Here is a 16,765-nt window from a genome sequence, read left to right on the forward strand (position 1 = left end):
CCATGTCTGTGATCTGCTTTTTTTTACACAATTAAACAACTGAATGAACATCCTCCAAGGCCGGTGATTCCATAATTTTTGCCAGGGGTTGTACTGTGGCATTTCACAGAAAACATTTATCAGCTGACTGGAAACGATGTAACCAGGATGACTTGTCCTAGGCCGATGCGCGGTGTCTTCTCCCCACCCTGCTGCCCTTGACTGCAGGTTCTCTCTGAGTCGCGGGCAGCGGGGTGAGGAGCCGCCAGGACCTGTCTCTCTTGGACTAGTCATCAGAGACGTATCGTCCCTAGCCAGGTATTAATTGTATATTTCTTTTCAAAATGGAAGCAGGGTATTGGGGTTAAATATCCAGGACTTCAATAACGGAGTCTGACTGATTCACGCTGCTGTCGCTCAGGAGACCGTCATCTCCCGGTCAGGTCCCCTGTAAAGGGTTGTATCATACATGGAAGCAATCACCTATCCACAAGACAAACGTGCTGATGGCTGGCAGACAGCTGGGACCCTGACAGATCAGAGATGGGGGCTCTGAAACAATGGTCCAGCATTAACTCCTTTCTGACCTCGGACGGGATAGTACGTCCGAGGTCAGAAGCCCCTCTTTGATGCGGGCTCCGGCGGTGAGCCCGCATCAAAGCCGGGACATGTCAGCTGTTTTGAACAGCTGACATGTGCCCGTCATATTAACTAGTTAAATGCCGCTGTCAAACGCAGACAGCGGCATTTAACCACTGCATCCGGCCAGGCGGCCGGAAATGACGGCATCGCCGACCCCCGTCACATGATCGGAGGTCGGCGATGCTTGTACAGTGTAACCATAGAGGTCCTTGAGACCTCTATGGTTACTGATCGCCGGTAGCTGTGAGCGCCACCCTGTGGTCGGCGCTCACAGCACACCTGATTTTCTGCTACATAGCAGCGAACATCAGATCGCTGCTATGTAGCAGAGGCGATCGCGTTGTGCTTGAAGCATGGCAAAAGTTTAAAAAAAAATTTAAAAAATATAAAAGTTTAAATCACCCCCCTTGCGCCCCAATCAAAATAAATCAATAAAAAAAAAAATCAAATCTACACATATTTGGTATCACCGCGTTCAGAATCGCCCAATCAATTAAAAAAAGCATTAACCTGATCACTAAACGGCGTAGCGAGAAAAAAATTCAAAACGCCAGAATTAAGTTTTTTTGGTCGCCGCGACATTGCATTAAAATGCAATGACGTATCTGCACCAAAATGCTATTATTAAAAACGTCATCTCGGCACACAAAAAATAAGCCCTCAACCGACCCCAGATCATGAAAAATGGAGACGCTACGAGCATCGGAAAAAAGGCGCAAATTTTTTTTTTTTTTTTCTTTTTTTTAGCAAAGTTTGGAATTTTTCTCACCACTTAAGTAAAAAATAACCTAGTCATGTTAGGTGTCTATGAACTCGTACTGACCTGGAGAATCATAAGGGCAGGTCAGTTTTAGCATTTAGTGAACCTAGCAAAAAAGCCAAACAAAAAACAAGTGTGGGACTGCACTTTTTTTGCAATTTCACCGCACTTGGAATTTTTTTCCCCATTTTCTAGTACACGACATGCTAAAACCAGTGATGTCATTCAAAAGTACAACTCGTCCCGCAAAAAATAAGCCCTCACATGGCCAAATTGACGGAAAAATAAAAAAAGTTATGGCTCTGGGAAGGAGGGGAGTGAAAAACGAACACGGAAAAACGAAAAATCCCACGGTCATGAAGCGGTTAATACCTCCACTCCAATCACGGTCTATAGAACATAATGGCTTTAGGTTAACATCCGTGGGGTACTTTAGTAGAAAAAGGCTAAAGTCAATTTCTCTGGCCACCTCTCTCTGCAGGTGGGGGCAGAATATGAACCTGGGACCCCCAAAGTTGTATGGCAATAATATGCATAATGTAACTAGATAAAATTCGATAATATGGTATATATTAAAATTTATAGCATTTTAAAAGGAAAAGACAACAGCAAGATCACATAATTGCGCACACTGTAAAGTAACAAAATGGTCAGCCATCATAAATACAACAGACATTCACTAGGGGGCAGCATTTAGCAAAAAAATAAAAATAAATAATTAATAATATGCAGTTAAAATCTGAAAAGAGTTAAACACCATTATACCTTTAACCAAATGGAAAAAGTGCTATATGCAGATAAATATTACAGATTAGCATAAATCTGTTTAAAATTAAACCTATGGCGGCGCATGCGCGGACCTCGGAGCGGTCAGACATGACTATCTGAGCTCCGCATCCCAGTCAGCTATTTTAACCCTACAACGAGCAACAAAGGCGGCGAAAAGTACCGGCAGGGCGAGAACTCACCATCGGGAGCAGCGGCGGTGAGCATGCCGAAGAAGGGAGGCACGGGACAGGCAGCAGGTCGCACGATCGAGGAGCTACTGAAAAGCAGCAACGTGGGTAAGATGGCCGCTGCAGCAACGGCTTCCTCTCCAGCTGCGCCCACGCTAGCAGCTAATGAAGCAGAGATCGAGGAGCTTGGCGCTGCAAGTGACACAATCACTCCCAATGCAGCGCTAATAAAAACACTACAGGAAACCTTTCGCACTGAATTAAAATCAGCCATGCAAAATGTCACCACACAACTGCAAGATATATTGCAGCGCACTTCCACTCTAGAAGACAAAATGGAGGGGGTGAGCGGGGCCCTAGAGGAGGATCAAGAGACCATCAAAGCACATGCTGAACGTATAACTGACCTTGAATTAAAATGCGAGGATTATGAGAACAGATCCCGCAGGGGTAACATTCGTATCAGAGGCCTCCCTGAGTCTATAGTGACCTTAAAAGACACAGCAATGACACTCTTTAAGACTCTGCTCCCTGAAGCTGATCCAGCGCAACTTCATATTACTAGGATCCATAGAGCCCTGGGCAAGCCACGCATAGCAGACCTCCCTAGGGACGTAGTGCTTAAAATGCACTATGAAGAAGCAAGAGACCAAATTTTAGCAGCAACAAGGGATCTATCAGCCCTACCAGGACTACCAAACGCTGTGAAGCTGTATGCAGACCTGTCCCCTGCCACACTCTCCAGAAGGAGATCTCTAAAACCGATTACTACCGCTCTCCAGGCAAAAAATACTAAATATCGATGGGGGTTCCCATTTGCCTTGCTATTCACTTATGGCAATGAATCATTTATATGCCGATCCCTGGAAGAAGGAAGAAGAGCCCTAGAGAGAGCTGGAATCCCTGCTACGGAGGTCATTCCCTCACAAGCACAGAGAAGACCACGACCACAGAAAGAATGGTCACAGATTCCTAGAACCAGGAGCCAGAGTTTGCAGACCACCTGAACATAACTTGAAATTGCATGGAGCGGTTGTTCCCCTCTGTTTTGTTTTTTTTTGTTTTTTTTTTCCTTCTCTATTGTTAGATTTTGAAGGATTGGCCTAAGAGCCTTAAATTTGAACCTTCATCTTACGTTAACAAACCGGTGGCTGGGACTTGCCGAGGCCGGCTGTAGAGTTTTGATGCTGGTTGGTTGCCTTATAAGAGTAACAATTAGCAAGGGTTTGGTTGCTGGGACTCAAAACGTGTTGCCAGACTAGGAAGATAACTGGGACTCCTGTAATTATGGGATCCCAGAATATCACCAACAAAGGGTATTGTACCCTATTGTTTAAATGTTTCTTGTTCTATGTATTAATTTCCCCTTGTGTTGTCTGTGCCCTTGTGTGTCTCTACAGGTATGATTGTACCCCACAATTCAACTCATGCCGGAACCAAACACCAAACAGAGAAATGAGATCTACCATCAGTTTAACAACGCCGATGAGCGGTAATGAATCTCACAACCATGTGTAGAATCATATCTCATAACGTACACGGTTTTAACTCACCTAATAAGCGTAAGAAAGCATTCATAGATTACCATAAACATAGACCCGACATTATTTGCTTGCAGGAAACTCACTTTTCAAGGACCTCTAGCCCTAAATATTTTGACCCAAGCTACTCTCGCTACTACCTGGCCACATGGGAGCATAAAACCAGAGGGGTAGCCATACTCCTTAAAAATAACCTAGCATTCCAGATTGATAATACCATTATAGACCCGGAAGGCAGATATATAGTTTTGTACGGTACTCTTCAGGGGCAAAATATTTGTATAATAAATAGTTACATGCCAGCAACAACTCAGACACTTGTATTCAAAATAATACTAACCAAGATCGCGACTATGCCCTATCAGCACCTTATCTGGAGTGGTGACTTCAACTTCACCCTGAACCCCACCCTTGACTGCACAGCAAAAAAACGAATGGCCATTACGAAGGGGGATAGAAGAAGGATACTTAGATTAATGAAAGAGTATAGGATAGTTGATGTCTGGAGGGAGATGAATGAGACCGAGAAAGGGTACACCTTCTTCTCTAATGTACATAAAACGTATTCGAGAATAGATATGCAACTGACCTCCGCTAACACATTATCAGGAGTTCTGTTTTCACGCCACATTCCATCCTCCTGGTCCGACCATGATGCGGTCTTTACGGTGTTTAAACTAAATACAAATTCATCAAAACTATTTAGATGGCGCTTAAACGACTCACTGCTGTCAGACCCGGAGATCTCAAATAAAATTAGAAACGACCTTATGCTTTATTTTCAAACTAATGTGAATGAAGAAACAACCCCGGGAAACATATGGCAAGCACATAAAAAATTCATCACGGGCACCCTAATTAAGTTGGCTACTAATTAAAAAAAGAACAGAACTGAGCTTCAAACTAAATTAGAGACCAAATTACAAAACCTAGAACAGGCAAACCAACAACTTCCTTCACGATACTTAATTAAGCAGATACGGGATGTCAAACTCCAATTAGATGCCGTCCTTACTCATAGAACGGAAAGGGCTCTTGCTTGGACAAAAGCTTCCTTCTATAGACAGGCAAATAAACCAAGCAAACTACTGGCAAGACAACTACGTCAAAAAGAACTCTTGAACACTGTCTATTCAATTAGGAGTAGTAGTGGTCAAGTCTCAGCACATCCAGAAGCAATCTATAGAGAATTTCACACCTTCTATCAAAAATTGTATGCAGCTCCTGCCTCCCCACCACCTCCTCTAATGGAGTCGTTCCTACAGCACCTCCCGCTCCCCAAAATTAGTGAACATTCCTCACAAATTCTTCAATCCGATATAACGGAAGAAGAAATAGATCAGATAATTCAGAAACTAAAAACTGATAAAGCCCCCGGGCCTGACGGCCTTACAGCACCCTATTATAAAAAGTACAAGGAAATTCTTTCACCACACATAGCAAAATACTGCAACGCATTATTAAGTGGATCACAAATGCCCCCTGAGTTTTATATAGCGCATATAGCAGTAATACCCAAACCCAAAAAGGATCATCAGCAAACCAAAAATTATAGACCCATCTCGTTACTCAACGTGGACCTCAAAATATTCACATCTATCCTTACAGACAGAATCAACAGAGTACTCCCTTCTATTGTGCATAGAGACCAAGTAGGCTTCACTCCTAGGAGACAGGGGCCAGATAATATAAGGCGCAACTTAAATATAATACACACAGCAGCTAATTCCCTACAGCCCACCATGTTGCTGGCTTTGGATATAGAGAAGGCATTCGACTCAGTATCGTGGTCATATCTCTTTAAGATATTATCAATATTCGGCCTACCTCAAAAATTAATAAATTGTTTGACCTTACTATATGACAGGCCAACAGCATATCTCAAATTACCATCATTACACCCTACACCAGTAAATATAGAGAGAGGAACTAGACAGGGATGCCCCCTCTCACCAGCGTTATTCGCGCTAGCAATGGAGCCCTTGGCGGAGGCTATAAGGCGTAGTCCGGATATACTAGGGCCAACTAATTTGGGAGAACAGTATAAAGTCAGCTTATTCGCTGACGATCTGCTTTTATCTCTCACTAGCCTCCACACCACTCTCCCAAGTTTGTTTTCACTACTTCATGACTTTGAAGTATTATCAGGGCTTAAAATAAATATTGAAAAATCAGAGGCTCTATTCCTGAACACACCAGAAAAAACTCAGTCACACTTAGTGTCTCAGTTTGGCTTCAAAAAAAGGGAACGCTACTTAACCTACCTGGGGATTAATCTCACGACTAATAAATCTACCCTGTATAAATGGAATTATACCCCTCTGATAGAAAACTTTCAAAAAGACTTGTCTAGGTGGTCTTCATTGACTCTGTCCTGGCTAGGCAGAATAAATGCCATTAAGATGGTCTCCCTCCCGAGGTTTCTATATTTGTTCCGATCTCTGCCTATGCCACTTCCCCCAAGGGTACTGCAAGACATACATTCCAAAATCTCTAGATTTATTTGGCAAGGGAAAAAAACGAGGATTAAACAACAAATTATGTTCCTGCACAAGAAGAGGGGCGGGCTCTCTCTACCCAACTTTGTGAACTATTTTAAATCTGCCCAGATTGCCCAACTGACCAGAATTTGTTCGTCAACAGACAAGCCTAGATGGGTCCACCTGGAGTCATTTTTAATAAAACCTTATTCCCTATTGGGTTTACTATGGACCGAAGCGAAATTACCAAAACAAATCTCTACCATTGCACCCTTTGCAGCACAATCTTTGCTCCTCTGGAGGAAAGAGATTTAAGAATAGCTTGCAGTCCAGGGACTCGCCGTTAAATTCACTATTTAACAATCCAACGTTTCCACCGGGGCTTGACCCTCGGCCTTTCTCCTGGTGGATCCTGAAAGGCCTAACCACAATTAAACACCTTTGCTCCCCGTTCAATATCGCCCTGACCAGGCAGGAATTTATTCAAAAATATGAGCCCCCAGTCAGAGAAATGTTCCGCATGAACCAAATCCTTGACTTTGTGAAAAGAAGTGTCCTGGGCAGAAACCCCTTTAGATTAACAGGATTTGAACAAAAATGCTCGAGTGACCCCCTGGGAAGGGGGGCCATATCCTTATTGTACTCATCCTTTGCTACAACACAGGGGGAGGGAAAACTAAGATTCATGGGCCAGTGGGAGGAGGATCTGGGATTTAAGATGTCGTTGGAAGAATGGTGGCGCTCCTGTGACAATTTATCTAGGGGCTCTCATCAGGTAACTTTGGTTGAATCGTCTCTCAGAGTTCTTCACAGAACCTACCAGGTGCCCACGAGACTTCATGCCATCTATCCTCATGTCTCGGACAGGTGTTTTAGGGGTTGCGATGCACCTGGAGATATGAGACATATTTGGTGGACGTGTCCAGTGGTGGTGAGTCTCTGGGAGGGGGTGAAGCTTATGATCGATAAGATGGTAGGAAGAGAGATACCATTGGATCCACGGACTTATTTATTTGGATTAAAGCCACAAGGACTGTCCAAAATACTCTTTAGAATGGTGATCCTATTGAGCATGACGGCTAAAATATACATAGCGTCAAAATGGAAGACACCGTCACTTTCAATACTCCAAGTCACGGCTAGAATGAGTACAATTATGTTGTATGAGCGCATCTAAGCAACGAGAACTGACAATTGGAACCACTTTCTCCGGGTGTGGAACCCGTGGCTGGAACTGAACTCAGGAGATCAATTGACGCATGCCCTTGCACTTTCTTCGTGAGATGAGACCTAGAGAATGTAAATTATTATTTTGTGATAAATATGGATGTGTGGGTTCTGCTGATTTTCTCTCTTTATGAGTTGTAAACTAAAACCTGAACTCTGTTGGTGTTAACCTAGAGTATACTGCGGTGCGGTAAAGAATATTGTAAAATGGATTACATATGATTCATACCCTATCCCACTTCCCCTTTTGTTTCTGTCTTGTCTTTGTCCTGTCCTGTCTTATATGTAGGTACACAAAGGTCTATTATAATAGTTATTACATGACACTAGTGATGTAAGAGTGACTTTTTGTTGTACTATCAAAACTCCTATGTTGGGAGATCTATGTATTAATCTTTAAATTCAAATAAAAATTATTGAAACAAAAAAAAAATTAAACCTATAATCACGTTCTAACATTTATTGTCAGTTAGATTTTATCTGCTCTGCATTTAGATGTGAAGCATGTAAATACATAAATATGCATAAAAAAAAAATAAAAAAGACTGTTCTTTCCTTATAAAACATAACAGATTGAGAAATACAGCAATGTGGCCACTAGGGGGCACATCAGCCCCGTCAGATGATAGTTTGGAGACAGGTATGGGACGCGGGCGCCCGTCACTCCTGGCCAGACCTTTTATAAAGCCATTAAGAGACGAGGACAGGTGAATACGGTGTTTACATGTGTAAGAAAAGAAATCTTCCAAGACGTTCAGCTACAGATGTAACACGAATAATCCAGTAACAAGACGTCGACAGTAACGACTATACCCAAAAGACGGTGTATGGGCACTGGGACCATCTACCACGAGCAGGAATCTAAAGCAGGCAATAGTGGGCGCCTTCCTTTTTTGACCCCTCAACTACGATCATTAGGTGAGAACATAGGCGCTTGCTATATATACAGAATGTGTCTATGGACTCCTAGGGGCAGGAGTGTAGATAGAAGGAGGCTGGCAGGGGTAAGCCGTGGGCGCCAGCCATAGGGTACGGTCACAAGAGGGGTGGGGGGCTGTCTCCACTGCAGCATATTATCTGAGTAATAATGAGTACGAAATAAATGCCAGGGGAAAAAAATCCTGGTGAAAAGTGACCCTGTGGATTTTAATTCTGCACCATGTCAAATTTTTCATAGTGATTTTAGCTATGGATTTTGCCCCTTCCGATGCATAAGGTGAACAGAGAGGCTTTTTCTCACGCTGTGTTATTACTGAATGTTTTGTCCCTGTTCATTTTTGACAAGGAGAAAAAAAATTCTGCATTTTTCAGTACTAGCAAAGTGAATGTTGAATTTTCATGCACAGGTCGCCTATTTTTTTCCTTGCAGATTTGAACCAAAACGTTTTGTCAAATCTGCAACATGTCAATTATTTTAGCATTTTTCACCCTTTCAAATAGGGAGAAAAAAATCCCACGTAAAAGGGGCATTACAAAAAAAAGGAGACAAAAATTTGCTGCAAATGCCCAAAGTGTGCACATGGCCTTAATCTACAAAAAGATTTAAAAAAAATAAGATTTTGGTGCAAATTTGAGGAAGATAAATTTACCTAGTCTCCATTACAAGGGGCGTATCTTGGCCTAAATTATAATATATATATATATATATATATATATATATATATATATATATATATATATATATATATATCCGCATATGTTTGTTCGGCCAGGATGGGACAGGTGCCTTACAGTCAATATTATTAGCTATTAATAGTAGCTCCAGCTTAAATAAAGCCGGCCCGGAGCTGAAGATTAGATATTAGCAGCTCTGCGGGACCGCCCAGGTGACTCCTAGGGCCGAGATGTCGGACACTGACATCATGGGGATAGCCGACAACCACTACCCCAAGATCTGGTATCACCCAGACTTAGGAGACAGGAGCGTCGTCTTCAGCCTGATAACTGCTTTCATGCCATGAGTCTCACAGATCCGGCCCTTCAGGTCTTGCAAGGTGCAGCAATAAAAGGAGCAATTTTGTCCTCCACTTATTTCACGTCTTTCAGGAAGTTTCATCGGCTGGGTGAGTAAGTGCACAGGACGCTGAGTGAAGGGAGAACAATGGCCCTTCATCTTCAGGTAGCCTTGGCTTTCCAAGGGAATGTGTCATCAGAAAATCACCTATTGCTTCAATCAGGTTTTTATGTTAATTACAGTATATTTATGCAACTTTTTTTTTTTTTTCATTTTTTTACCATTATGTGAAAATTGCAAGGGATATATATGTATGTACATACGCACAAAACGTACAACTTTCACACTGGCCACTAGGCCAATACTAGACTTCTACTTCCTGCTAATTTTACAAGCTACACATACATAAATAGACTTGCTCTTATTCACTGACTTCCATACATGTGCTTTTCTAAGCACGCTCTGTTACCTGCGCAGAGATCACTACGCAGAGAGGGAGAGGAGTTCAGCTGAAGCATCACCTTTTGTAGATGGAGGAGTGTTCTCTAGTGTGTATACAGAGGTGGTCTTCTGTCACCTGTGAATATAATGTCTTCTGCCGAATCATCTGTACAACACTGGAAGAGTGAGACTAGTATTAGGCTTAAAGGGGTTGTCCGGAACGCTATATTGCTGGACTTAAACAGTATCAGACTGGTGGGGGCGCTGAACCCAGCAACGCCAGGGTGATAATCTGCTCTTGGTGCCGGATATGGCCACAATCAGTTGTGGAGCAGAACTACACAGCTCTGTCGGCTGCCTAGTGGCCACAGCAGGGTATTGCAGATCCACACCTATACATCTGAATAAGGTAGCAGAGGTGCAGTACCTGACTGTGGCCACTATACAATCGATGGCGCTGTGTAGTTCTATTCAACTGATCACATCCAGCAGCCACTACTAACAGCGGATCGATGGAGGTGCTGGGTATCAGACCGCCACTGATCTGATATTGATGGCCTATCTTTAAGGATAAGCCATTAACCCCAAGTACTGGACACCCCCCTTTAATGGCCAGTGTGAAAATTAATAATTTTATTTAGATAGTGATATCATATATATATGCAAGCTGCACTTGACTTCCTGGGCATTGTATGGATTTTTCCCTTGTAGGGATTTATCGGAAACAATCCCGTTAAATTAACAACCTCGGCCAAAAAGGACAGTGTGTAAAGAAAGAACAAAAAAAAAAACCACAAGAATAATAAAAAAAACAAAGACGGATGGTTCTGGTTGGGATGGGATTAATCCATCTCTAAATTAACAAGAACATTGGAAATCATGGAGGTATGAAAAAAAAACAAAAGACTAAAAATACAACAAATGCATTTCAACATGAATCCGGATTTCCACAATAGATCGTTTTCTGATGACCCATTCCCTCTAAAGAACCTGGTTTTGAAGAAGACATTGGGGCGGACAGTATTACAAGTGATCCCATTAATGACCCCTCCACGAATCACACGCACCTGCTGTAATGTAGGACCCTGGTATGTTTAGTTTCAGGAGGAGCGTGACAGTTGTCATGTGGGAATTCCTGAAATCCTCCAGGACATGCCGACTACATTACATACAGAATATATAAAGTTTCCCGAGTAATCGGGATTAAATTACATTTCAGGAGAAATGGAGCCAGCTTCAGAGTATCCTAAGCAGCCGCGTAACACTACAATTTACCGTAATGCTTATAAATCAAGAGTTCATAAGGGAGAACGTCAGACAATGCCACAGGGGGCAACCTGAACTCCGAAAAGGGGCGGCTGGCATGTAGCACGCAACTAAACCTTTTTCAAATTACTAAAACATTTCAGCCATTGAAAAACCTGCTAAAGCCCCAACATAGATCAGTAAAAAAAAAAAAAAACACTACATTTCTGTGATTCAATGAGGTGTTATAAAAGGTTTTACAGCTTCCAGAGGGGGAAGTAGACTGATTTATCTCAGAGCCTGCCCCAGAAACAGATTAACAGCAAAGTTTGACACACAAGCAAAAAATGTTGAAAAGGGTTTTTTTTTCACTTTAGAAATACAATATATAAATCTGTGCTAATCAATTTTAACCAATATTAAACAGAACCTTCTGTCACTTGTTCAAAACAATTGTAAAAATTATTGAGCTCCCCGGATGTTGTCGCTCCTTACTGCTCTGCGCCTTGTAGAGATACTCACATTTGTTTCTTCAGGAGCACTATATGTGAAATCTCTGCCTTCAGTCCAACTGGACGTTTCTTCAGAGTCTTCTCTAGGGGTGCGCGCTTTCAATCCTTACTCTCAGATGCTGCCTATCAAAGCTCGGCAGCTGATCTAGCAGCCTATAAGCTTCAGACGTTGCTTAGCTGTGATTGGCAGAATCTGGAAGGGAGGAGTGAAAGCACACGCCCCAGAGAAGACTCTGTAGAAACACCCAGTTAGAATCCAAGCTGAAATTTCAAATGTTGCGCTCCAGAAGAAACACATGGAGCAACACAGAGCAAAATGGATAAAAGTGGCAGAATAAAGGGATGTCGGGGATAGTTACAAGGTATTTAACTCAATTTTTTGGAGCAAGTGACAGGGTCCTCATTAACAGATGGACAATATTCACACAAGGTTGGACACAGACTTATCAAGACACATCATGTGGCGACATTAACGTGACCAAAATATTTCCAAGGATTAGCTTCACACTTACTCTGTCTTTGTCATCAGCAACGTCGCAAAGAATGTCATCAAGATCCAAAATGCCACCATCCCCATGCTCTAATCGATGAACTTGTATCCAATAATTATGGTCCTGACAAAAGAAAAAGAAAAAGGTTACTGAAGTATAAGTGGAAGTGACATAATGAAGCGTCAAGATTCTTTCAACATATGTGGATCAATACTGCCTGCACACCGGCTCCCAAGAACGCACCGAGCGCAAGATTTGGACAGAATTCTAAAGGAAACATTTCAGCATTTCCACCCGGTACGAGCCAAAGGCAGCATAAAACAAAGACTATGGTTTACTATAAGATGCTGTTACAAAAAAAACAAAAAAAAACATCAAACTGGAAAACAAGTTGGCCATGGAGAAGTCTGAGGAGTGGCTCTGGCTTCTTGTTTAGCTTGAATGATAGAGGTCTTCTTATATGCAAATAGGTTGGAGGTGATCGGATAGGTGAACACTCAGAAGTGGACATATAAGTTTAACAATCCGCCCCCAGTCAGGTTCCCATAGTGGTGATTGACAGGTTTCTTCCTTAGCGAGACACATGCCAATCATCTGGAGCGTTGCTGGGGCAGGAATGTTTTGGGGAAAACCATCCCCGGCTCCAGGCTCCAACTGATGCTGTCCGTAGTTTGAGCAGCATGAATCAGGCGACAGGTTCACTTTCAGCTATGTTTTTCTGCCATGATGGAGCCTGTTTATAGGTCATTATTGTGCATAGGACAGCATTAAAGGGAACCTGTCACCCCCAAAATGGAAGATGAGCTGCGGCCACCGGCATCAGGGGCTTATCTACAGCATTCTGTAATGCCGTAGATAAGCCCCCCCCCCTCCCCGATGTGTCCTGAAAGATGATAAAAAGAGGTTAGATTATACTCACCCGGGGCGGTCCCGGTGCAGTCCGATCCAATAGGCGTCACGGTCCGGGGCCTCCCATCTTCTTACGATGACGTCCTCTTCTTGTCTGCTTCAGGCGCCTGGCCTCTCTGACCTTTCCCGGCCCCTGCGCACTGCATTACTTTGCTCTGCCCTCAACAGGACAGATAAAGTATGCCTGCACTGGAGCCGCAGCGTGAAGACAAGAAGAGGACGTCATCATAAGAAAATGGGAGGCCCTGGACCGGACCACGACGCCCATCAGACTGGACCGCAGCGGGAACGCCCCTGGGTGAGTATAATATAACCTCTTTTTCTCATCTTTCAGGATACATCGGGGGCTTATCTACGGCATTACAGAATGCTGTCGATAAGCCCCTAATGCTGGTGGGCTTAGCTCATCTTTCATTTTGGGGGTGACAGGTTCCCTTTAAAAGGCTTTGAGCTCTCCTTGAAGGCTAATTAGTTGCAAGAACTAAAACAACATTTTATAACTAAAAATTATCACATAAAATTGTACAAAGTTTAAAGAAAAAAATAATAAAAAATATATTAAAGGGAGTCTATCAAAAGTTTTTTTTTTACAATGTAATCTGACAGCAGCATAATGCATGTACGAAGACCCTGATTCCAGGCATGTGTCACTTAAGTTTGGTGGGTGCAGCAGTTGAGATAGAATCACAGCTTTTTCTGCAGCAGAGCTCAGAATGCTGAGCCCCGTATAACCCCGCCCACACCACTGATTGGCTGCTTACTCTGTACACGGTAGAAATTCAAATGTGGTTATTATTCAACGTGTTTTGAAGCAAACCTGCTTTTTCCTCAGGACAAACCGCAAAGATCAACATATATTTGTATTGTGCCCCGAGGAAGAAGCAGATGTGATTTCAAACGAGTTGAATAAAAGCCGCATGTGAATTTCTACGTTCTCTCTGCATTTGACACCATCGGTGGAGCAGATTCACCTCCACTTTGTCTCCAGCTTCTACATGATATAACACTGTGCATCTGCAGCAGCCTATACCTACCCAAACCAACACAGGGGTTGAGGCTTTCACAACTCCGACAGGTGAGCATTTTCTCAGTCCTTTGATTTTTTATTTTTTTTTTTACCCAGATAAAACCCTATTGAGCTGTTTATCCTTCCAGATTCCTTTACTGTATACACTGTATACAGACAGAAAGCTGCTTATCAGTTGTGGTGGTGCGGTTGGACTAGCAGACACCAGGATAGTTGTCCTCTAGTAATAATCTCCTTCTGCTAAAACACTCATTGTAATGAAACATCAAAACACATCCTAGTAAGTTACACACTGCTGGAATTAGGTTCTCTGCTTCTACATTACACAGCAAAAATTTGCGGAGATATTATTAAAATCCCCCCACCCTGCCCCCACAATGAAATATAACGTTTGGCGAGCACAAATATTTGCAAAAACTAAATGTTTAAAACCTAAATTTCTATAGCAGACTGAGAAGAGCAAACGTATAATTTGCTCCCCCCCCCCCCGTATTCATTGCAGCTCCATTCCCTGCTCTGGAGATCTTCGTTAACAAGACCAGACAAGTAATGTGCTCAGCTTGTCTTACAGGAACTGGTGCTAAGCTGCGAAAACATCTAAAGATCTTGGTCTAAAGTAAACTGCCTAACGAACAAGGGAAATTAGGGGTTAAATTAGCTTAAATGGGACTTGTGAGGAACTGCAGGAGTGGAAGAAAGTCGCAGGAACTAATCCAAACGTCAGATCATTTCATCTAAACGCGGAGTCTGCAAAACGGCCAATATTCTTCTCATTGTCAACACGTGGTTTACAGATGGAACATTTGGACTGTTTGCAAGAAAAATATATAAAAAAAATAAAAACATACTAAAATTGATGCTCTTCATCTTACAAGACAATCTGACGCCATTCCTCACACTCGTACTTTGACTTTATAATAATTTATGCTTATGTAATTTTCAGAACAACCCTGTTGTGCGCTTCCTATGTGAACAGGACCCAATACCGAAGCATCCTCTTAATTAGAAGCCACGTACATTAGGCCAGTGGTAGGGCATGGGGGAGGGGAATCGAGTCCACAGGCCGAGAAGAGCTGGTGGTTTTTCCCCAGATATTGTGGTGAAACATCAAACCTTCTCATTATCGGGACCACAAATATGAAGTTCACAATGGTTACTGCAGATCCGCAGCTTTCACTAGAGTCCTGACTGAACGAAAAATGACCACACATCTGCTGACGCCGCACAACTCAAACTCTACGGAAATGATTCGCCAACTATGCAAATCTTCACTCTACAGCTCTCCGATGAGGACATGGTAAAATAAGAGACTATTAGGATCAGGTTTAATTTTATGCCAAACAGGTTATGACTAGAACCTAAAAAGAAAAAAAATATTTTTATTCGAATTTTATTTTGACATCAAACGTAAAAGCTCCGCTATCCGGTTCCTAAAGGCATGAAATAAATAGTGTGGTAGATGTGATATGACACAAGCATATATGCAAACCATCATACTAAAGCAAATAAAGGGGTTACATCTAAACATTTAAAAAAAAAAAAAAAAAACACATTCTCCTCGTCACTCGTTGCTTATTGCTCATACACAAGTTTGCCTAGGGAGCTCAGGTAAGCAGCGAGTATCGAGTATCACGAGTGCTTGAGTGACATGTCTGAGTTCCCAAGGCTGCATATTTTGCGGCTGTCAGACAGCCACAAAACATGCGTGGATTGCACCCTCGGCACACTCTAATAACGAGCACTCACTAATTGGCTCCCTTCACAAGACCCCACTTCAAGTTCTGGCCGTCCTCTCCCTTCACAAGACCCCACTTCTGGCCATCCTCTTCCTTCACAAGACCCCACTTCTGGCCATCATCTCCCTTCACAAGACCCCAGTTCTGGCCATCCTCTCCCTTCACAGGACCCCAGTTCTCGCCATCCTCTCCCTTCACAAGACCCCAGTTCTGGCCATCCTCTTCCTTCACAAGACCCCTCTTCTGGCCATCTTCTCCCTTCACAAGACCCCAGTTCTGGCCATCCTCTCCCTTCACAGGACCCCAGTTCTCGCCATCCTCTCCCTTCACAAGACCCCAGTTCTGGCCATCCTCTTCCTTCACAAGACCCCTCTTCTGGCCATCCTCTCCCTTCACAAGACCCCACTTCCGGTCTTCCTCTCACTTCACAAGACCCCACTTCCAGCCATCCTCTCACTTCACAAGACCCCACTTCTGGCCATCCTCTCCCTTCACAAGACCCCACTTCTGGCCATCCTCTCCCTTCACAAGACCCCACTTACGGCCATCCTCTCACTTCACAAGACCCCACTTCCGGCCGTCCTCTCACTTCACAAGACCCCACTTCCGGCCTTCCTCTCAATTCACAAGACCCCACTTCCGGCCTTCCTCTCAACAACCCATCCAATCCACACAGGCAAAGAAATCAAACCGTAGATGTCCATAAATTAAGTTATATGTAATAATGAGAAATGACACAGGGAAAAAAAAAAAGTATTAAACATGCTTACTGTAATGTAATACTTTGTGCAAAAGTCTTCGTTAGTGAGTACAGCTTTAAGACGCCTCCTGTAAGGAGAAACTAGTTACATGCATTGCTCAGGTG

General features: G+C 43.0%; 1 protein-coding gene across 12 annotated transcripts in view; it reads right to left on the reverse strand.

The window, feature by feature from the left end:
- The window catches only part of PARD3 (par-3 family cell polarity regulator), a 693,206-nt gene that overhangs the window by 596,453 nt on the left and 79,988 nt on the right, over positions 1-16,765 (reverse strand). For all 12 annotated transcript variants that reach the window (XM_069729684.1, XM_069729681.1, XM_069729677.1 and 9 more), the window contains exon 2: positions 12,250-12,351. In XM_069729684.1, the coding sequence (XP_069585785.1) occupies positions 12,250-12,351 (102 nt within the window). The remainder of the gene's footprint in view (positions 1-12,249; positions 12,352-16,765) is intronic.

The sequence above is a fragment of the Ranitomeya imitator genome, chromosome 6 (assembly GCF_032444005.1).
Source record: "Ranitomeya imitator isolate aRanImi1 chromosome 6, aRanImi1.pri, whole genome shotgun sequence".
NCBI classification, from domain to species: domain Eukaryota; kingdom Metazoa; phylum Chordata; class Amphibia; order Anura; family Dendrobatidae; genus Ranitomeya; species Ranitomeya imitator.